General features: G+C 50.0%; 1 protein-coding gene and 1 pseudogene across 5 annotated transcripts in view; one reads left to right on the forward strand and one right to left on the reverse strand.

The window, feature by feature from the left end:
• The window catches only part of NINL (ninein like), a 179,211-nt gene extending 161,425 nt beyond the window's left edge, over positions 1-17,786 (forward strand). For all 5 annotated transcript variants that reach the window (XM_064373519.1, XM_064373551.1, XM_064373615.1 and 2 more), the window contains 7 exons: positions 147-251; positions 1,645-1,714; positions 6,973-7,131; positions 8,199-8,312; positions 11,127-11,297; positions 13,014-13,127; positions 16,862-17,786. In XM_064373519.1, the coding sequence (XP_064229589.1) occupies positions 147-251; positions 1,645-1,714; positions 6,973-7,131; positions 8,199-8,312; positions 11,127-11,297; positions 13,014-13,127; positions 16,862-17,053 (925 nt within the window). In that variant the 3' untranslated portion in view covers positions 17,054-17,786. The remainder of the gene's footprint in view (positions 1-146; positions 252-1,644; positions 1,715-6,972; positions 7,132-8,198; positions 8,313-11,126; positions 11,298-13,013; positions 13,128-16,861) is intronic.
• A 3,988-nt stretch (positions 17,787-21,774) lies between these two features.
• On the reverse strand, positions 21,775-21,893 carry LOC135276241 (5S ribosomal RNA; annotated as a pseudogene).
• Positions 21,894-22,681: the final 788 nt, after the last annotated feature.

Consider the following 22,681-nt stretch of genomic DNA (forward strand, 5'->3'; position numbering starts at 1 on the left):
GAGGGAAAGAAGGGGCTTCCAGCGCCACCTCCAGGTAGGGGCAGATGGGGGTGCACAGTTCTCAGGACTCCCAGCTGCAGAGCCAGGCTCTGTGACCACATGTGGCTCCCCAAATGCACACCAGTCTTTTCTAAATTTTTATGCAGACTCGAGTTTCATAGACTTACCGAAGAAAACACTTTGTTGAAAAACAACCTGGGAAGGGTTCGGCAAGAGCTTGAAGCTGCAGAAAGCACTCACGATGCACAGAGGTAAGGGCCACGCCCCACCCAGACCTTCTGGCGGTGTGTTTTGCCCTCTGCGGAGTGACCTTAGGCAGTCTCCATAAAGACAGTGGAAAGTGTTCTCAGATTAGCCCCGCATTTCAGAAAACCCTAAGCCGTGAGCCTTGTTAACTTCCGAAAGATCGGCAGATATGGGAGGCTCTGGGATCCTTCCTCACGTGGGCGGTGCCTGAACGCCTTGGTGCGGGAAGTGGGACAAAGCACCCTCTGCATAGTCAGGACTGAGAGTGGAGCCCCAGCACAGGTGCTGTTCACCCCACAGAGATGCCCTATGTTGCACTTAGGGGAGGCCATAGCAGTGTCCGTAGGGGTCAGAGGTGCTCCTAGGGTCCTCTCCTGATAACAGTTTCAGCTCTGTCTTCCTCAGAGGGTTATTGCTGGTTTATCAGTTTCAGTGAACGAGAGCTGGGGGAGGGGATAGGCACGAAGAGGGCCAGGAACCTGAGCATTGAGGCAAGAGAGGTCTTCGGGGGGAGCACCAGTGAGAGTCATGTGGGACAAGACAGGGGTGTGCCCACCAGTGAGACTTAGAGAACAGGGCAGGCGGGCGCCCACCAGTGAGAGTCAGGAGACTGAGCAGAGGGTACCCATCAGTGAGAGTCTGGGGGGACTGAGCAGTGGGGGTACCCATCAGTGAGAGTTGAGGGATGGGGCAGGAGTGTCCCCTCAGTGCAAGCCAGGGTAGGGCTGGGACTGAGGAAGGGAGAGTTTGTGTTGTGGGGAGGGTGGCTTTCTGCTGTCACTACCGTAGCCATATCCAAGGACACTTGTTTGGCCTTTTTTTCCCAAGTGTGCATCTCCAGGTGAGCTTAGCTCTCATAGACAGTGGTTCTGAAATGATGGAATTGCTGTGATGATTAAAGTAGCGAGTCCCAAGCAGTACCCAGGGATTGTCCTTCCATGACAGCAATTTTGAAATCTTTGAGATTTCCTTCAGAAACCACTTTTTTCTCTGGATTTCCTGCATCTGTCAGGACCCCGCTGATAGCAGGCCTCTGGCGATGCCGGGCTGTTTCTATTTACTCTGAGTGAAGTGTTACATGTTTTACAAAAGAAATATTCATGTATTTGATTGAGGAATGTCATGCAGGGTGTGCGTTCTTACAATGCTGGCATGTGTCAGCTCTCTAGTAATCCGACAGTTTCACATTCCTAAAGGCTTCGTGGTTTGGGATTAGGACGGGATTGTCATCATCATTAGCAGCAGGGACCGAGAGGGGCTGGAGAATGCCAGGGGCAGGTGTGAGCGTCTGCGCTGTGGCTGCAAACCCGCCTGCTGCTCTTACCCTGGGTGCTGACCAGTGAAGAAAGCACTGGTTGGTCACAAGTGGTATCACTGTTAATTTTGCTTCTTCGACAGGAAAGAAATTGAGGTTTTAAAGAAAGACAATGAAAAGGCCTGCTCTGAGATGGAGGCACTCAGCAGACAGGTGACGTATCAATGCCTGGCACAGAGCTCATGCCACCCTTCCTTTTTTTATATTATTTTGAAATTCTTTTAAACTTACAAAAGGAAATAGAGAATGTTCTTCTAAAAGAGTTGAGAGTGAGTTGCTGACCAGCTCCCAGGCCCCATCAAAGTCAGGAAATGAATGTGGCTGTGACCGCAGTCAGGTCTGCTGGTGGTCCCAAGGATGTTGAGAATTGTGTGGCACACAGTAGTCGGAACCACAGGCATCCCCTGCAGGGTCGCTTTGGTGTTGGTCTAGAAGCTGCTCACAGCTTCTCACAAATGCTGGCAGGCAGGCGGTGCCGTGGCTTCCACACTGGGAGTTCCTCTGCGTGGTGAGTGCCTGAGAGTCTGCATTGTCCTGAGGCCCGGCTGCTTGTGGAGATGACCCGTCTGGAGCTTTCCTGGGCCCGGAGTAGCTGCCCACCCAACACTTTCCAGCCTCTCTGTGGCACCTTTGTAAATAGACTGTAGCTATTCATTTGTTCTCTTTCTCCCCATTTTTTTTTTTTTTGGAACAAAATCTGCCTCTGTCAACCAGGCTGGAGTGCAGTGGTGGGATCAGGGCTCACTGCAGCCTCAATCTCCCAGGCTCAAGCAATCCTCCCACCTCAGCCCCACAAGTAGTTGGGACCACAGGTGCACTGAGGCATGCTCAGCTCATCTTTTGTATTTTTAGTAGAGAGAGGGTCTCACTATGTTGCCAAGGTTGCTCTCGAACTCCTGGCCTCAAGCAATCCTCCAGCTTCAGCTTCCCAAAGTGCTGGGATTATAGGCATCAAACACTATGCCTGGCCATCCCCCAGATTTTGGGGGTTTTTTTTGAAACATATTTTTATTCTTTCACCCAGGCTGGAGTGCAGTGATGCGATCTCGGCTCACTGAAACCTCCACCTCCCGAGTTCAAGCAATTCTTCTGCCTCAGCCTCCCTTGTAGCTGGGATTACAGGCATGTACCACCACACTGGCTAATTTTTGCATTATTAGTTAGAGACGAGGTTTCACCTTTTTGGTCAATCTGGTCTTGACCGCAAGTTGTCTCCCTGCCTCAGCCTCCCAAAGTGCTGGGAGTATGGGTGTGAGCCACTGTGCCCTGCTTACCCCAAAAATTTTGTTATGAAAAACTTTAAACAAAGGAAAGTTGAAACAATATAGAGTTATTAGCCACATACCACAACATTAATGCAGCTATTATTGACATTGCCTGTGTGCTTTAGTTCTGTTCATATCTGTATATTTCACAGGTACGTGTGTGTGTTTGTGTGTGTGTGTGTGTGTGTGTGTGTGTGTGTATGTGTATGTATGCTGAACCATTTGAAGGTAAGTTACAGACTGGGCGCGGTGCCTCATGCCTGTAATATCTGCATTTTGGGAGGCCAGGGTGGGCGGATCACTTGAGCCCAGGAGTTGAAGACCAGCCTGGGCTACATGACGAAACCCCATCTCTACAAAAGAAAGAGACATTAGCTGAGTGCCTGTAGTGCCAGCTACTCGGGAGGCTGAGATGGGAAGAAGGCTTGAGCTTGGGAGGTTGAGGCTACAGTGAGCGACGATCACACCCCTGTACTCCAGCCTGAGTGACAGAGTGAGAACTTTGTCTCTAATGATAATAATAATAAAATAAGTTTCAGATGTCATGATACTCCACTCCTAAATATTTTAACAGGCATCTCTTAAAAGGAAGTGCATATCTCCTGTCTCACTACACTGAAGGAATGCTGTCACACTTAAGAAACTTAGCAGTCGGGCCGGCGTGGTGGCTCACGCCTGTAATCCCAGCACTTTGGGAGGCCAAGGCAGGTAGATCACGAGGTCAAGAGTTTGAGACCAGCCTGACCAACATGGTGAAACCTCATCTCTACTAAAAATAGAAAGCTTAGCTGGGTGTGGTGGTGGGTGCCTGTAGTCCTAGCTACTCGGGAAGCTGAGGCAGAGAATTGCTTGAACCTGGGAGGCAGAGGTTGCAGTGAGCTGAGATCGTGTCATTGCACTCCAGCCTGGCAACAGAGCAAGACTCAGTCTACAAAAAAAAGCAACTTAGCAGTAGCTACCTCATATCCAGTATTCATACCATATTCTCATTTCTCCAGCTGTTGAAAAGTGTCCTGCACAGTAAGTTTTCTGGCAATAGGACACAGCTGGGGGTGCTACATTGTGTGTAACTATCACTCTGTTCAGTTGTGTTTAGCTATCAGGTCAACTTGCTGGCATAAACCAGCCACTTGATTGCACTCATGCACCTGTGGGTCAGACATTCAGACAGGCATAGCCTGGATAGCCGTCCCTGCTCTGTAACACTGGGGCCTCAGCTGGGAAGGCTGGACAGCTGGGGTGACCTAATGGCCAGGGCTGGAGTGGTCTGGGGACCCCTTCTGCTCATGTCTGTCTTGGGCCTCTCCTCATGGGGCTGGGCCTGGAGGGAGTGTCGTGAGGGGGTGTCAGGGAGCGAGTGTTCCAGGGCAGCTGGTGGGAGGTGTGTGGCTCCCAAGCCCTCCTCGGAAGTCACTCCACATTATTCCCATTGAGTCCCTGGAGCTGTGGGGAGGCTTCTCTGATGGGCAGGTGTCCACGTCACGTTGCAGAAGAGGATGTGGGATGGAAGAGAAGAGGCTGCTGGAGTCTTCTTTGGACGTGTCCCCTGCAGGGTCCCTTCGGTGCTTTGATCTGGAACACTTGTTTGCTTTAACACGTGCCCAGGATACACCTGTTGACATCTCTTGTTGGCTTCTGAGTGAAAGCCAGATGAGTGCAAGTTTGAAATTAAAGAGGTGGCCAATGTGAACGCCACCAGGGGCAGGTGACATATCTGCCTCCTGATGCAGCTCCCCGTGCAGTGTCTGCCCAGGAACGCATCACCTGAGTCACAAGGAAGCACCAGACAAACCCCAAATGGGAGAGGGTGGAATTGTATTTGTCAGAAAATGTCAAAGTCATGACAGAGGCTGAGGAGACGTTCCACATTTGAGGAGGCTAAAACAACAGGACAGGGCCCGGCCCAGCTGATTCTGTGCCAGGAAGGATGCTGCCAGGCCCGTTTACAAAGCTCAGTGTGGGGACATCGAGCTACTGTCCTGAAGCAGTAGCTGCACGGCAGTCATGTGAGAGCTGCTGTCCCTGGGAGGCAGGTGGCTGTGGAGGAAGGAAGACATCGTGTGCACACCTGTGTGTGTTGGGGGCAAAGCAGATGGGAGGGGTGCTGTCGGCTAGGAGCTGGGATTGAAGGCAGGTGGGTTTCCTTGGTCATGTTCTAGTCTTGCAACTGTTCTGTAAGTCTGAAATTATTTCCAAATGAAGAGAGGTGTGTGTGTGTGTGTCTGTGTGTGTCTGTGTGTGTCTGTGTGTGTGTGTTTGTTTTGAGACAGAGTCTTGCTCTGTTGCCCCAGCTGGAGTGCAGTGGCATGATCTCAGCTCACTGCATCCTCTGCCTCCCGAGTTCAAGCAATTCTCCTGTCTTAGCTTCTGAGTAGCTGGGATTACAGGCATGCAACACCACGCCCAGCTGATTTTTGTATTTATAGTAGAGACGGGATTTGGCCGCACTGGCCAGGCTGGTTTCAAACTCCTGACCTCAGGTGATCCTTCCACCTCGGCCTCCCAAAGCTCTGGGATTATAGGCATGAGCCACAGCACCCAGTCACCAAATGAAGAGTTTAAATGTTAAAGATGAATAAAAGAAAATCTATTGTGTTTATCTCAAAAACCGAAGGAAGATTCCATTTCTACTCATGAAATCAAGGCTGTCTTTAGAGGACAAGGTGAATATGTGTCAATATTAAAACAATTCTGATTTTCACAATAAAGTGTAATAAAACGAGCTCTATACCAGACATAACTGCCACACGCATATGTCACAGGGGAAGCTTCTCTTAACCTCAGGCCCGAGGTTCTAGGGAAGGGATGAGGTAAGGTTAATTTGCAAGGAATCGTCATGAGAAAAATGGACTTGCTAATCTTGAGTAAATCCAAATGGAAACAACATCTCAGTTTCCTTACGTGCCTGAAAAACCTATAAAAGCAAAGGCAGTGGTTGTTGGCATCACTCTGGGAAGGTGGCATGTGTGTGGCTGATTGTGCTGAGAGTGGGTCAGAGGACGTCGCTCCAAACCCCCGAGAGCGGCAGTGGGTGAAGGCAAGTGAGCAGAAATGTGATTGCATGAACATGTCCTGACCGGTGACTGTGGACAGCAGAGCCTCCACGCTGCAGACCACGTGGTTGCTTTCCCACCGCTGTTTCCCTGCACGGCGCTCTCACAGGTTCACCCGGTGAACATTTGCTGAAATCCACTATCTGTGGGGGGTGCTATTGAGAGAAAGCAAAATATACAATTTGATAAATCCATGTGCCCTGCCGAGAGCTACACTTGTGTGTTCAATGACGGAGATCAGAGGAGACTTGGAAGAGATTAATATACCTCAAGTTTAAATAGGTTGCTTTTCTCATTAAAATTGCTGTCTATTTTTAAATATATTAAAATAATCGTGGAGGAAATGAGAAAAATATGAAGGGTCTTCTGAACAGTGTTTTGGACGCTAATGGCATATTCTCCCCTCTGGTGGCCTAGATGTGTGTGTTTCTCCTAGGGGCTGGAGCAGGGCTTCCTGTCCTCGGCAGTGGTGATGTTTGGGTCCAGATCATCTGCATCGTAGCGTGTCAAGTGCCCCCATGCAGTTGGTGCCAGCAGCTTCCCGTGTCTCCAGCTGTGATCACCAAAAACACCCGGAGACATGGCCAGACATTTCCTCAGGAGCAAAGCTGTACCTGGTTGAGAGCAATTACAATGATATGAATTGAGCTGCTGGCTTAAAAGTATTTTAGGGGGCAAGGCAGGGCTGGGCTCAGTGGCTCACCCCTGTAATCCTGGCACTTTGGAAGGCTGAGGTGGGATGTTCCCTTGAGGCTAGGAGTTCAAGACCAGTCTGGGCAACACAAAGAGACCCTGTCTCTACTAAAAAACCAAAACAACAACAAAAAAAAACCATGTGGGTGTGGTGGCTCATGCCTGTGGTCCCTCCCTGGGAGGCTGAGGCAGGAGGATCGCTTGAGCCCAGCAAGTGAAGGCTGCAGTGAACCATGAACGTGCCATTGCACTGCAGCCTTGGCAACAGAGCAAGAGCCTCTCTTGAAAAACAAAACAAAAAACAACTTAATCAAAAGATAGCCAATGATGGGCAAATATATATGTATAATAAAAATTTAAAACTTTTTTTCATATGTATTTAAAAACTTTTTTCCCCTAGAATCAGAACTACAAGGATCAATTATCCCAGCTCAATGACAGGGTTCTTCAACTGGGACAGGAGGCTTCTACCCACCAGACCCAAAACGAGGAGCATCGTGTGACCATTCAGCTGTTAACACAGAGCCTGGAGGAGGTGGCATGCAGCTGGCAGCAGCAGGTGGGCGGCCCCAGCCGCAGGTGGCTCCACCCAGGCTCCACGGGAGGCTGGGAGCTGCAGGGTGGGGAGGCGGCTGCACACAGGTCAGGACACACGCTGAGGACCGTGAAGGGAGGTGCCACCCAGCAGCAGAGTGAGGGACTTCCCAAGCATGCGCTGGAGAAATAAGTGGACTGAGCTGTGTTGGCAAATCCCAGTATATAAAGAAAATAGCAGAGGCCAGGTGCGGTGGCTCACACCTGTAATCCCAGCACTTTAGGAGGCCGAGGCGGGCGGATCACAAGGTCAGGAATTCGAGACCAGCCTGACCAACATGCTGAAACCCCATCACTACTAAAAATACAAAAAATTAGCTGGGCGTGGTAGCAGGCACCTGTAATCACAGCTACGTGGGAGGCTGAGGCAGGAGAATCGCTTGAACCAGGAGGCAGACGTCGCAGTGAGCCAATATCTTACCATTGCACTCCAGCCTGGGCAACAGAGCAAGACTCTGTCTCAAAAACAAACAAAAAAATAGAATAGCTTTGCATGCTGCTGACAGAGGAATGAATTGGTACAAAGTTCCCAGAGGGCAGTTTGGCAAAATATACACTTAGAGGTTGAAGAAAGTCCGCACACTTTGACTTCGTGGTTCCGACGGGGATGTTTCTGAGAGCCTTGTGCAAAGATTCAGCTGCAGCATTTTCCTTGCTGTGCTGTTTATAATAGCAAAGCAGAACAGAAATCAGCTGAGTCACCAGCAGAAGCTGAGGGAGTCTGGATCACAGCACAGCCATTGAAAACCATGTTTTCAAATCATAATTAATGCCCTGGGAAATGCCCCTGCTGTGGTGAGGAGGAGACGCTTCCTGCAGTGCGTGGTGCACCCGACACTGTCTCACCAGGGAGATGCGTGTGTGCAGAGGAGGGGCCCGGGAGTGACTGCGGGATGCCGGCCTGGCCTTGGCTGGTGGGTTCATGGGGATTTAAATTTTGTAATTTTTATTCTTTTCTGAAGTTTCTGCACAAATTATGTACCAGACTGCTAAGATACTTCTTGACTTTTGCGATTGATTTTTTAAAAATAGAGTGACCAAATCCAAAAACTTGAAGTTGAACTTGAACGCCTGAATCAGGAATGTCAGAGCATGCGACTGTCACAGGCAGAGCTGACACAGACCCTTGAGGAAAGTCAAAGCCAGGTGGGTATGAGTGATGGCTGGAGGCACTGGGTCCAGTCCCACCCGGGAGCAGCCTCACTGCAGTGCCGATGCCAGGCTTCCTCCAGCCCAGAGAGGTTGTTAAGCTGGCCTGGACACAGCTGGTCAGGTGCTTACCGGGCCCAGGACCAAAGCTGCTCCCAGTGCAGGGTTGGTTTGACTGTGAGCAAGCTCCGTGGAGAGGGGTGACGCAGTTTACTCACTAGGGAAGGAATGTGGTCACCATGCCTTTGGGTGAGCCCTCCACAGAATGGAGAAGCCAGAGGCAAGCCCAGGGACTCTGTCATCAGAACCAAGGCAGCCGGCCCCAACCCTTCGGGCGGGGTGACACGTACACTCATGGGCATGCGTGACACTGGCCTCTGCCCCTGCCTCCAGGTGCCACACCTGCTGGCTCCACAGGTGAGAGGCGGGGAAGGTGCAGGCACAGGAGGCTGGGCTGTGGTGGCAGGGGCTCGTGGTCTGGGACAGACGGGCATGCTCAGGGGGAGCTGAGCAGGGGCCTCAGGGAGGGGAGCCGGCTCTTTCAGGGGACACTTGTGGAGGGGATGGCTCAAGTGGGAGGGGAAGAGCAGATGTGTGATGGCCAAAGGTGCCTGGAGAGCGAGTGCCCAGTGTGGACACAGGTGCGGGGCACACTTGGAAGCTTAGGAGCTATGGAGAGGAAAGGGGGCTGTGGGAAAGGGTCTCTCCCCGCTTGCCTGTGACGCTTGGCTGAGTCCCCCAGTGCTGGCCCTGGCGCCCTGTGCAGAGGCACCCCCTAGACATCCTGAGGCACAGAGGGGTCAGCTGGGCACGGACCCCAGGGCATTCTGAGGTGCTTCTGGGGCTCCTGTAGGCTCTTGGCCTTGTAGCTACAGGCGGTCAGTTTCCTAGAGGCACTGCTGTGTATTTGGGACACGCTTCTCTGCTTTTGAGTCTGAAAGGAACTCTGGAAAATTGCCTGGGCCATTCAAAGTTCGAGTCCTTTGAAGCTGAAGAGTAAGTCTCACCTGAAAAGGCAAGAGAGCTCCACACCCCTGGGGCCATGCCCGCCACCAGCTCTGTCAGTCGGAAAGCACCTTACTGAGTCTGTCCTGGCCTTGTGGGTTGCACCCCTTTTCCTCTTGATTAGAGGAAGACACCCTCCACCAAAGCACATGGCTGCCAGTATCAGGAAGGTGGAGGCTTACAGGGTAGCTCAGGAAACTGGAAAAGGCAGATGGGGCTCCCTGAGAGTGGCCACGAGAGGCTAGGCCTGAAGCTGATGTGGTCACCGTTTCCCTGTGGGAGGGAAGCCAAGGCAGTCACTGTCATGCCTGTGTGTGGCTCAGAGGAGGAAGGCCCCAGAGGCCAGAGCAGACAGGAAGGATGGCGCCTCACAGGGGAGCTCAGAGAGCGGAGGGACGGGGACTCACAGGGCCCCCTCCATGGGAAGGTGGGAAGGGTGGCTGCACTCAGGGTGGGAGATGATGCCCCATCTAAGGCTCTGCCTCACCCCAGCACCCAGAACACAAATGTCCTTGTTTCTGGTGCTCCCCTGGGGACGTCTTTCCCTGTCCCTGTGACTGTCAGGCAAGGTCTGTAGATGTGGCCCATCTCGCGTTGCCAAGGAAGGAGATGAAGAGCACTGGACATCTCTCTGTTCATAGATGACCATAGGCAGAGACCCCCCCGCCTTGGGCTGGACCCTGGCCTCGTTATGGAGGGGCTTAGTTGGCTCTGTTGGGGGTGGTGCAGTCTGAGGACCCATGAGCATCAGAGCCCAGGGAGTTGGGGCACAGGGCCAGAACCTTCTTGGGTGAGTACAAGTGCTCGATGCCTGGGAGTCCAGCGGGCCTGGGGATGGCAGCCAGAGTGTCTGCAATGAGCCTTTGGAAGAAGGCTGCGTTTGGTGGAGATGTTCCTTTCTATCACAACCATAAGCTGCCCTCCAGGGCCTGGAAAATGTGGGATGCATCTCTCTGGGGTGACCCCTGCCTTAAAGAAAGGTGGGCTTTACCTGGCCCCCTGAGATGGCCCCCAGCTCAGCTGAGTCAGTGCAGGGACTGCTGAAGGGAAGCTGGGCCTGGCAGTGTGGACACAGAGCAGGGCCTTCCCTCTCTCTCCACCATGTGGTGACCCCGGATGGAACGTGACTCCCACTCCTGTCTGTGGGGTCTCAGGTGAGTAAGGTGGTGTGGCCATTATAGGGTGCCGAGGAAATCCCAGTGAAGCCTTCAGTCGGCTGGATGTAAATTGTATTTGGATCTTGCCTCGAGCTGCTTAATGAAGGGGCTGGCATAGTGGTGCACAGTTCACTGTAATGACTTCGCCCAACTCCAGCGGACGATGCTGTCTGGGAAACCAGGTGCTGCCATGAATTCCAGCCCCGGCCCCACCTTCCCTTTAGTGGTCTCTGCTGTCTGAGTAGAGTCTGTGGCCGGTGTAGCCATGTGTCAGAGTGTGAGCTCTCCGCTGAAAGGAGAACTGGCGTGGGTCACTGTTTGAAAAGAATCAGGCCCCAGCAAGGTTTGCTGAAAGCTAACACTGGACGAAGCAGCGGGTCTGTGGGTCTTACAGGAAGTCAGTGTCGCTGTTTTCAGGATGGTGGACACGTTTTCTGCACTCTAGCACTGTGTGGAAGTGCTGGCTGACAGCAGCCTGGCTGTCCAAATTCCAAAGAATGGGCTCTTCTAAATTCCCAGGTGCTGCCACATACTCAGGAGCACATGCCTTCCTTCCCCGTGGGGGTGGGGGTGTCCTTGGATGGAGAGGGCACCCTACCCACTGCCACGTCTCAGCAGCCTCACTAGAGCTGTGTCTTCTCCCGTGCAGGTGCAGGGAGCTCACCTGAGGCTGAGGCAGGCCCAGGCCCAGCACTCACAGGAGGTCCGGCAGCTGCAGGAGCAGATGGGTCAGCTGGTGCCCCGGGACCATGTGGCTGAGCTGCAGCACCTGCTCCGACTCCAGGGAGAGCGGGCCGGGAGACGCCTGGACGCGCAGCGGGTGAGTGGGGATGCAGCGAGAGCTAGCTGATGAGGAGGAGGGTGAGGCGGGCCCACTGGTTCTCAAGTTACCCAGAAGCTGCCCAAGTGTAAATACCCGAGTCACGTATGTAGCATGTCAGATGGTGAGGAAGGCTGTAAAGAGAGGGTCAGTGCAGTTTTAAACAGGGCAGCCAGACAAGGCCTCACAGGTGGCCCCTGAGGTCATGAGACCTAAAGGAGGTGGTGAAGGAGTGGGCAGAGTGCAGCAGGGAAGCAGCAGGTGCAGAGGCCCCGGGGTAGGGGATACTTGGCGTGTTCCAGGGGAGCAGGGACCAGAGGCCGAGGGCAGAGAGCAGAGGGTGACAGACTGGGCCTGGCAGCTGCCACGGGCCATGCAGGTGGTGGGAGACGGGAGACAGTGGCTCGGAGCATGGACTGTGGAGGCTGGGATCCTGCCTACTCGCTCCCAGCTGAGTGACCTTGGGCAAGCGAACCTCTCTGTGCCTCAGTTTTCTCATCTGTTAAGTCCTGCTACCTGTGGTGTTCCCTAAAAGGCTTATTGGGAGGCATCAGTGAGTTGTCACTTTTAAAGCACTTGAAGGGTCCTGGCATAGCCGTGCCCTATGCAAGAGTTTAATTCAAAAGGCTGAGAGAATAACTGACTCCTGAAATTCCCAACATCGTTCCTGACTCATCAGGGACAGACTTCAGGGGGGATCAGGAGCCAGAGGGCAGAAGAAGGAATTGGCACACGACCTGAAAAGTGGTAACATCTGATGTTTGTAAAGTGTAAATTCTAATGAAGAACAACCTTGCAACATTACACAAAGCGGTCAAGCTAAAGTTAAGTGACGCTACATTATTGACAAAACAAAGTTAATGAGAATCCCCCAGGAAAAGACACTGACGTGGCGAGGGAAGCGCACTTTGGAGTTATTTGTGGTTAAAATCCTAGGACCAGTTCTCTGAGGACAAATGGGTCTGCTGATTCCCGCTGGACTACAAAGAGAAAGGAAAGCTGTGTGGTTTGGCCAGAACATTTTTAAACTATTGTTCTGTACGGATGAAAGGTTACCCACAGACACTGTCAGATGTGTACATTTGCACTGATTTCCATTTTATTTATTTATTTTTGAGACAGAGTCTCACTCTGTCACCCAGGTTGGAGTGCAGTAGTGCAGTCTCGGCTCACTGCAACCTCCACCTCCTGGGTTCAAGCGATTCTCCTGCCTCAGCCTCCTGAGTAGCTGGGATTACAGGTACCCACCACCACGCCTGGCTAATTTTTTGTATTTTAGTAGAGATGGATTTCACTGTGTTGCCTCAGCTGGTCTCAGACGCCTGAGCTCAGGCAGTTTGCCTGCGTTGGCCTCCCAGGGTGCTAGGATTACAGGTGTGAGCCACTGCGCTGGCCTCTTTTTTTTGTTTTTTTGAGATGGAGTCTCACTCTGTTGCCAGGCTGGAGTACAGTGGCACAATCTCAGATTACTTCAGCCTTCGCCTTCTGGGTTCAAGTGATTCTCCTGCCTCAGCCTCCTGAGTAGCTGGTACTACAGGCGCCTGCCACCATGCCCGGCTAATTTTTGTATTTTTAGTAGACATGAGGTTTCATCATGTTGGCCAGGATTATCTCGATCTCCTGACCTCGTGATCCGCCCACCTTGGCCTCCCAAAGTGCCAGAATTACAGGTGTGAGCCACCCTACCTGGCTGCCTGTAACCTTCTTTTATGGCAGGAAGAACATGAGAAACAGCTGAAAGCCGCAGAAGAGCGAGCAGAAGAGGCGGAGATGATTCTGAAAAATATGGAAATGCTGCTCCAGGAGAAAGTGGAAGAGCTGAAGGAGCAGGTGAGTGATGGGCACTGCTGCTTCCGTGTCCACGTCCTCTTCTGAACGTTCTCCACTTCTGTGGGTGTGCACACAGCTCATATAGGGAGAGGCTGTCTTGTCACAGAATTCCAGGGAACTAAATGCAATACCCTGCACTGCAGGTGCACATTGCCTTTATTTTCTTTTGGGAATGGTTTTAAGATCTGGCCTTTGGGTGTTCACATATACTGAGAAAGGACCTCATCCTTCATCCGCACGCGTCCTTGACCACCTCTGGTAAAGCCTTCCTAGGTAGACCTGAGATGAGCAGGGCTGAGCCTGCATCCCGGACCGGACCCTCTGGAGACAGAGGCAGATGCTCCCATAGAGCATAAATGACCTTGCGCCACAGTAGTGCTCTGAAAAGGAGAGAATAGGGCGCGGTGGAACATGAGGTCAGGAGTTCGAGACCAGCCTGGCCAACATGGTGAAACCCGGTCTTACTAAAAATACAAAAAGTAGCTGGGTGTGGTGGCGGGCACCTGTAATCGCAGCTCCTTGGGAGGCTGAGGCAGGAGAATCACTTGAAACTGGAAGGCGGAGGTTGCAGTGAGCTGAGACTGCGCCACTGTACTCCAGCCTGGGCAAAAGAGCGAAACTCCGTCTCAAAAAAAAAAGAGAGAGAGAGGGAGAATAGAGGTGGAGGGATCTGGTGGAGTGGTCAAGGCCACTTTGAAGAGCCAGTTTTGGGCAGATGCCCACTGACCAGCACAGGAAGGTCCAGCTGTGTCCTCAGCAGAGGCCAGGTGGCATTTGGAAGCCTTACTGGGTGGGAGATGCACACATCTCCTTGTGTGCTGGGGGACCCCGAGAAGGGCGCATTCCAGGCAGGGGACAGCCGTGGAGGAGGCCACCATGGCTGGTGTGAACTGGTAGGGCTCAGGTAGGCAGTGCCCATCATGCATGTCCTGGAAGCCAAGATGAGGGGTTTGGGTTTTATCATAATGGCAGTTAGAAGGCATTGGGAGATTTTAAGTAAAAGCATGACAAGATTTTTTTTTTTTTTGAGACAGAGTCTCACTCTGTCGCCCAGGCTAGAGTGCGGTGGCGCGATCTTGGCTCACTGCAATCTCCACCTCCCAGGTTCAAGCAATTATCCTGCCTCAGCCTCCCGAGTAGCTGGGATTACAAGCATGCGCCCCCATGCCTGTCTAATTTTTGTATTTTTAGTAGAGACAGGGTTTCACCATGTTGACCAGGCTGGTCTTGAACCCCTGACCTTGTGATCCGCCCACCTCAGCCTCCCAAAGTGCTGGGATTACATGCATGAGCCACCGTGCTTGGCTAGGATCTATCTTTTAAAAGAAACCACAATGGGGGAAAAAGTCACTTGGGCTACTATAAGGAGCAAAGACCGAAAATGAGGCGCCACAGCTCATGTGGTCTGTAGACGTTCACAGTCTAACTCAGCAGGTGGGAACTGACGTGCAGCGGTGCTGCGCCCCGAGGGCTGATGGTGCAGGGTGTGGGTGGGCCCCGCAGGTGCGGGGTGCACACGCAGAAGAAGCCTGGCCATGGACCACATTCAGTGCTAGGAGACATTAGGAAAAATGTGCAAACCTGGAGAAGTATTTTTGCTCCATCGTGATCCAGTATGGATTGGTCTACATGATGGATCCGAGCTCAGCCCAAACTAGACGAGGCATTTGTGGAAGTGCCCAGTCCCTCTCTGGGGCCACCCGTCCCTGCCCAGCTCTATCCCTTGCTGGCGCCTCCAGTCCCTCTCACCCTTTGTCCCTCGCACACATCCACAGTACTCAGTCGCCTGTCTCGCCAGCAACACCCGACTTCTGGTTAAATCCTGTGGCTCCTGCGTACCTGCCCTGGCCCAGGGCCTCAGTGCTGCCTGTCCTGCACCTGTCCCCTCCCCTGCTTGCTGGCACTGTTCTCTGCAGTGGACTCACCTCCTCCCCACTGTGGGGTACCCATCCCTCCCGCCCCTGCAGGGGATCCATCCCTTCCCTCCTCTCTGACCCTCTAGCTCCCTCATCTCTCAGCTGTGTTTGCTGCTTGTTTCACTGGAAGATCAGAAGCACCCAAAGAGAACCTGCAGGGCCCTCCACACTAATGGCTTCCCTGTGTCCTGCACCCGCCTCCGTAGCTGCCCTGCTGTCCTGGAGCCTCATTGCCACCAGTGCACAAACCTCAGGAGCTCGCAGCCCTTCCCCGGCCCTGTCAGTTTTTTGCTTCTCTTCACAGAAATGCCCTAGAAGGAGCTGCCTGCACCATCTCACCTGCTCTCTCTGCCAGTGGCTCCAGTCCAAAAGCTTAGGTTCAGGGCTCGCTCCATGACCCCATGCCCACATCTAATTCATAGCTACATCTTCAGAGTGGACACAGACCCTGACTACTTCTCACTAACCCTTCTCCGGCATGCTAACTGCCTTCCTCGTCTCCTCCCTTAATCTTCTCTCTGCACAGGAGCAATGCAATTCTTTAAAGACACACTGAATCCTGTCCCTCCTCTGCTCTGAACTATCCAGTCTTCCCATATCTCTCAGAGTAAAAGGCATGGTGTTCGAAGTGGGCTTCAAGGATCCAGCCCCCTGCCTCAAAGCTCTGATGCCTCTGCCTCCCCCTCAGCCGTGCCCTGCAGCTGCAGTAGCCTCCCGGCAGCTCCACAGTTGCCCTGAGCAGGTGCTCACCACAGGACCCTTGCACTTGCTCTTTTCGCTGCCTGGAATGTTCACGCCCAGAAGCCTTAGCGCTCACTCCCTTGCTTGCAGCTCTGTGTTGAGATGTCCTCACCGAGCGGCTCTTTTTCACCCTAACCAAAATGGGACAACACTGCCCTCACCAGCACTGCCCCCACCAGCATTGCCCCTGATGTTTTCTTTGAGCCTGCCCATATTTGTTCTCCATCTCCCTCCTGCTATTAAAGTCTGTGTTCCCTGGGAGCAGGGGTGTACTGGGGACGCTCAGTAACTGCTTGTCGAGTGAGTGGATGCAGTGTGGATTTAAGGAAGCTCGACTCCGGGGGTCACCGTGCCCTCATAACTCGAATGAGGTCACAACAGGGGTGGGTGACTAGAGCGGCCTCATGTGCCTATCACTGAACCCATGCGGCCTGGCTGCCGCGTGCGTGGTGACCAGCTCACGGCCCTGCTGACATCACAGCCAGTAGAGTGCACACAGACAAACTGGTTTCACACTTCTGACCGTCCCAGGGCCTTTTGAGGACTGTCCACTTTGGCCTGAAGTCCTTATTTCATGGCACAAACCTGCCTCAAGTTTTCTCCACCACATAGCCCAGCAGATTCTCAATTTCCTCTCATGCCAGGTTAACAAAACATCATTATAATGCAGTATTTATCCTAGCACTTTGGGAGGCCGAGACGGGTAGATCACGAGGTCAGGAGTTCGAGACCAGCCTGGCCAAGATGGTGAAACCCCATCTCTACTAAAAATACAAAAATTAGCTGGGTGCGGTGGCAGGCACCTGTAATCCCAGCTACTCGGGAGGCTCAGGCAGGAGAATCACTTGAACCTTGGAGGTGGAGGTTGCAGTGAGCTGAGATCACGCCACTGGACTCCAGCCTGGCTAACAGAGCATGACTCCATCTCAAAAAATAATAATAATAATCCAGTATTTGTGTCAGATTTCTAAGAGCCGAAAACTATGGTTTGAATAAATGTGAAAGAATAAAAGAGAGCAGGCTGATTTGTAGCGTTTCTCCACTGGGCTCACGCAAAGCATGGCTTCCTCTTCCTAGTTTGAAAAGAACACGAAGTCCGACCTGCTGCTGAAGGAGCTGTACGTGGAGAATGCCCACCTGGTGAGAGCACTTCAGGCCACCGAGGAGAAGCAGCGAGGTGCTGAGAAGCAAAGCCGCATCTTGGAAGAAAAAGTTCGCGCTCTCAACAAACTCGTCAGTAGGATTGCCCCTGCAGCCCTCTCTGTGTAAAGATGGATTGTTTCCTAGGATTCATTAGTAAGCACATCTTTTAGATTAAGCCACCGTGATGCCCTAGTTTTCCATGGCTCATGAGTCATGAGTCCTGGTACATCTGAGGACAGATTATTTGTTCACCCACCAGACATTTAATGAATGGTCTGCCCTGGGCAAGACAGAGGTGGGGGAATGTGCACGTTGCAAAAGCCTGCATTTTTATTAGCAGTCCTGAGTAATTTCCCTTGGCAAAATTCCCAGTTTTGCCACTCACTGGAGCCAGATTCTCGGAGCTGTCAGCAAGCAGCAACTAAGTGAGCAGTTGAGGACAGCACTTTCCATGTGGTACTTCTGACCCTGGCTGTCGGATTGAAATGTAAAATCAGGGCTCTGCACAGTTTTGCCATTTTACCGTTTCGCTCTGACCTTAGGTTATTAGAACTCTTGGTGGGGGGGTGCGTACACACATTCCAGAAAGGCTTCACTCGCTAGGAACGTCAACCCTGCAAGGAAGGAGGGGAAGCCTCTTCTCCAGGGACCCTTGTCTTAGGTCTGTGGACTCAGGGATGATGGTGTTTATTGCAAATGCACAATCTTTTTCCCATTGAAATGTCATCACACTGGAAATTGCACTATATGTTAAAAAAAAAAAAGTATAGTTTTATATTTGAAATGTATATAAATTATGGCCATATGGCTGGCTGGAATGTACTACTGTAATATAAAAAGTCACTGTATTTGCAATGAATTCTTTTCTTTTCTATTAAAATTGACTTTTTTGGGAGGGGGGCAGTCTTGCTCTGTCGCCCAGGCTGTAGTGTACCTGTGTGTGATCTCGGCTCACCGCAACCTCCGCCTCCTGGGTTCAAGCAATTCTCCTGCCTCAGCCTCCCAAGTAGCTGGGATTACAGGCACGCGCCACCACGCCCAGCTAATTTTGTATTTTTAGTAGAGATAGGGTTTCTCCATGTTTGTCAGGCTGGTCTTCAACTCCCAACCTCAGGTGATCCACCTGCCTTGGCCTCCCAAAGTGCCAGAATAAAATTGACTTCTAAGTTTTCTTTTTAACTTTTTAAACTATAAAATATGTCAAACATATAGGAAAATAGTATATAAGAAACACCATGTGCCCATCAACAGACGTAGTAAGAATAACATCCTGCCACAGCGCCATGGAGTGGGGGCGCATGTTCTGTTCTCAGCCTCCTCCCTCTTCCTGGGACAGCCGCCATCCCAGAGCTGCCACGCCTTCTCCCCTCTGCTGGAGAAAAATGTCACAGCACCATGCAAAGACAACAAAGCCGGAACAGATGGAAAGGGCTCTTAGGAAGATTCGGCAACATGAAGTTGACGGTTCTTCAAAGTTTACTGATAAATGTAATTAGTCCCAACAAATATACAGATGTTCCATGCCCCAGTCAACCCAGAATTGGACAAGACATTCTAAAGTTTTTACATACAACGAAATAAGCAAATGAAACAGGAAAACTCTGACAAAGAGCAATGCATGGGGACTAGTTCGACCAGTTATTAAAATATGTCCCTGTATCAGTTTATGTTGACACAGGTATATGCATTTATCAAAACTCATTGAGAAGTACACTTCTTCATTCACTTTGGGCTTCTGTCTGAGACTGGAATAAGCAGGAGACCTGAACAACATTATCAGCATACTGACATCTAGAGCCTACCACACGACACCAGCAGAAGCATATGCAGCCAAATACTTACCAAGACATACCATATTCTGGGCCAGCAAATCTCAAAAAATTACAAAGATTCAAGTCATACGATGTTTATACTGTGACCACAATGGAAATAAACTAGAAATCAATCCCCCAATATTTGGAAACTGAACAACACACTACTGAGTAACCCATGAGGCAAAGAAGAAATGAGAAGTGGGAAATTAATTAGGAATTATTCTGGATTGAATGGAAATGAAAACACAATATATCAAAATTTGTGAGGCAGAGCGAAAGCATTACTTAGGGGAAATTTCACAGAACCAAACACCCAGATTAAAATAGAAGAAAGATCTTGAATCAATGACTTTAGCTTCTACCTTAAATAAGTAGACAAAAGCAAATTAAACCCAAAGTCAAAAGCAAAGGAAATGATGATGATCATAGCAGAAACCAAGGCACAGAACAGATTGTGGCGTGCTGCAGGTTAGGTTTGGTTGGCACGACCACGCTCAGTTACAGAGTCCCTATACCTGCGTTGTGCTCCTGCAGCAGCATGGCGCAGCTGTACAGGTCCTGTGGCCCACAAAGCCTAATATACACAGAAAACATTTGTTGACTCCTGAAATGGAAACTTCCGTCAGTAAACCAAAGGCAAGTTCTTTCAGAAGATTAAAAAACTTCTAGTTCAATCAGAATAAAAGAAAACTAACAAATGAGGGGTGATATCACTACAGGTGATATCACTATAGTCTACAGATACACAAGCATAGTAAGGCAATATTATGAATAACATTTTTATTTTTTTTAGACACTGTTGCCCAGGTGGGAATGCAGTGGCATGATCATAACTCCCTGCAGCCTCCAACTCCCACTTCAGCCTCCCGAGTAGCTGAGATTACAGGTGCACAGCGCCACCCCTGGCAATTTTTTTTTCCAACGTCTTGCTATGATGTTGCCCAGGCTGGTCTCAAACTCCTGAGCTCAAGCAATTCTCCTGCGTTGGCCTCCCAAAGTGCTGGGATTACAGGCGTGAGCCACCATGCCTAGCCCATGAACAAGTTTATATAAATAAATTTGGTAACTTAGATAAAATGGAGAATACATAAATTGCCAAAGCTCATTCGAGAAAAAAATGGACAACCAGAATTGCCATGTATTTATTTAAAAAGCCAAAACTGTGGTTAACCTTCCCACAAAGAAACGTTAGGCCCAGATGGCTTAAATACACATTCTGTAAACACTAAGAAATAAATAATACCAAGTATCTAAAACTTATGATAGATACGTTGGTTTCATTCATGGCTTCTGGTTCCTAACTCCCATGGCCTTTGTTACAGTCTTGTTGTAATGCTGGGGCAGTTCTGTCTCAGAAGACAGTCTCTCTTTCTGCCCTTATGCCCTCCTTTCACCTGCTCCTTTTTCTCCTCAAGGCAAGAATCTTCCCACCTTTCTGTCTTGGAGCTGGCCGTAAAGAAATTCTCTATGATCAGAAGGGGCACTGCCCCATACTCTGAAAGAAGGAATGCAGCAGAGGCCAAGAACCTGAGCAGATGGGCGTTGGATGGTGCCACTCAAACTATGAGCATTAGATCATACCCTTTTTGTCCAATCATACCTCTTCTCGGTTGTTGATCATGTCTATCCAATGAGATTTCCATAAAAGGCCCAAAAAGACAGGGTTTGGAGAGCTTCCAGATTGCTCAACACATGGGGAGTTTCCTGGGAGGTGGTGAGCATCGAAGCTCCATGTCCCTTCCCCATCCCTTACCCTATGCGTCTCTTCCATTTGGGTCCTTTCATCTGCATATTTTACCATATCCTTTATAACAAACCATTAAGCTTAAGTGCTTCTGAGTTCTGTGAGCTGCTCTAGCAAATGAATTGAACCCAAAGAGGGGGTCATGGGAAGTCCAACATGAAGCTAGCTGGTCAGAATTTCAGAGGCCAGACTTGACTGGTGTCTGAAGGGAGGGAAGTCTTGGACTGAGCCCTGAGCCTGTGAGATCTGACTCTATCTCCAGGTAGTGTCCGAACTGAAGTAGAAGACAAACCTGGTGCCCACTGCAGAACTGACTGCTTGCTTGGTATGTGGGAAGAACCCCCACACATTTGGTCACAGAAGTCTTCTGTTATTTGTTGTTGAGTGACAGTTTTTTTCTATGTAGTAAAATCTTCCAAACAACCAAAGAGGAGAGATTATTTTTCCAAGAACCACAGACCAATATTCCTCATGCACACTGATGCAAAAATTCTACAAAAGGTTTTCAGGCCAAGCATGGCTCATGCCTGTAATCCCAGCACTTTGGGAAGCCAAGGTGAGTGGATCACAGGGTCAGGAGTTCAAGACCAGCTTGGCCAAGATGGTGAAACCCCATCTCTACTAAAAATACAAAAATTAGCTGGGCATGGTGGCAGGCACCTGTAATCTCAGCTACTTGGGAAGCTGAGGCAGAGAATTGCTTGAACCCCAGAGGTGGAGGTTGCAGTGAGCTGAGATCATGCCACTGCACTCCAACCTGGGTGACAGAGTAAGGCTCTGTCTCAAAAAAAAACAAAAGTTTTCAAATAAAAAATTCTACAAAAAGGATAATACATCATGACCAGGTGTAGTTTATGCCATGAATGTAGGGTAGGTTTAACATTGAAAACTCAATTGATCAAGGTAGGTTTAACATTGAAAACTCAATTGATCAATCAGCCACCATAATTCACCAGAATATCAAACTAAAAGATGAAACCATCTCCACAGATGCAGAAAAAGGATATGACAAACTCCAGCATCCATTTCTGATTTTTAAAAAAATTATCAGTAAACTAGTGTATTATTCTGTTCTCATGTTGCTAATAAAGACGTACCAGAGACTGGGTAATTTATAAAGGAAAGAGGTTTGATTGACTCAGTTCCACATGGCTGGGGAGGCCTCGCAATCATGGCAGAAGGCAAATGGATAGGGAGCAAAGTTATGTCTTACATGGTAGCAGGCAGGAGAACGTGTCCAGGGGAACTCCCATTTATAAAACCATCAAATCTTTTTTTTTTTTTTTTAAAGCCTACAGCACCCAGTATTCCCAGGCGGTCTCACATCGAAGTACTAACCAGGCCTGACCCTGCTTAGCTTCCAAGATCAGACGAGATCGGGCGCGTTCAGGGTGGTATGGCCGCAGACAAACATCAAATCTTGTGACTTCTTGACATAAGAAAAGTATGGGGGAAACCACCCCCATGATTCAGTTATCTCACCTGGCCCTGCCCTTGACATGAGGGGATTATTACAGTTCAAGGTGAGATTTGGGTAGGGACACAGCCAAACCGTATCACAAGGAATAGAAGGGAACTTCCTCACCCCATTAAGTGGCATCTACAAAAATCTTAAGAGCTAACATCATAATGGTGAAAGACTGACTGTTTTCCTTCTTAGATCAGGAACAAGATAGGGATATCTTCTCTGACCACAGACATTCAGTATTCTACTGGAAGTTCTAACCAATGCAATCAGGCAAGAAAAAGAAATAGGCATTCAGATTAGAAAGGAAGGAGTAAAACTCTTTATTCACAGAACACATGACTGTTGATGTAATTTACGAAAAACCTCTAAGGACTCACAGTTTAACAAGGCTGAAGGACACAAGTTCAACATCAATTGTATTTCTGTTTACTAGCAACAAGCGGTTAGAATTTGAAATTTTAAACTACTTAGCATCAAAACTATGAAATACTGACATGATAGACTTGTACAATGAAAACTACAAAAGATTACAAAGAGAAATGGAAGACAGAAACATTAATACGTGGGAAGACAGACCTTGTTTATAGGCCAGAAGACTCAATATTACTAAGATGTCAACTCTCCCAACCTTTTTATATAAATTCAATGCAATCTCAATCAAAGTGCTAGCACGGTTTTTTGTTGTTGCTGTTGTTGTAGAAATTGACAAGTTGATCCTAATTTCTTTT

The sequence above is a fragment of the Aotus nancymaae genome, unplaced genomic scaffold, assembly GCF_030222135.1.
Source record: "Aotus nancymaae isolate 86718 unplaced genomic scaffold, 86718_ANA_hifiasm-v0.15.2.pri h1tg000001l, whole genome shotgun sequence".
NCBI lineage: Eukaryota > Metazoa > Chordata > Mammalia > Primates > Aotidae > Aotus > Aotus nancymaae.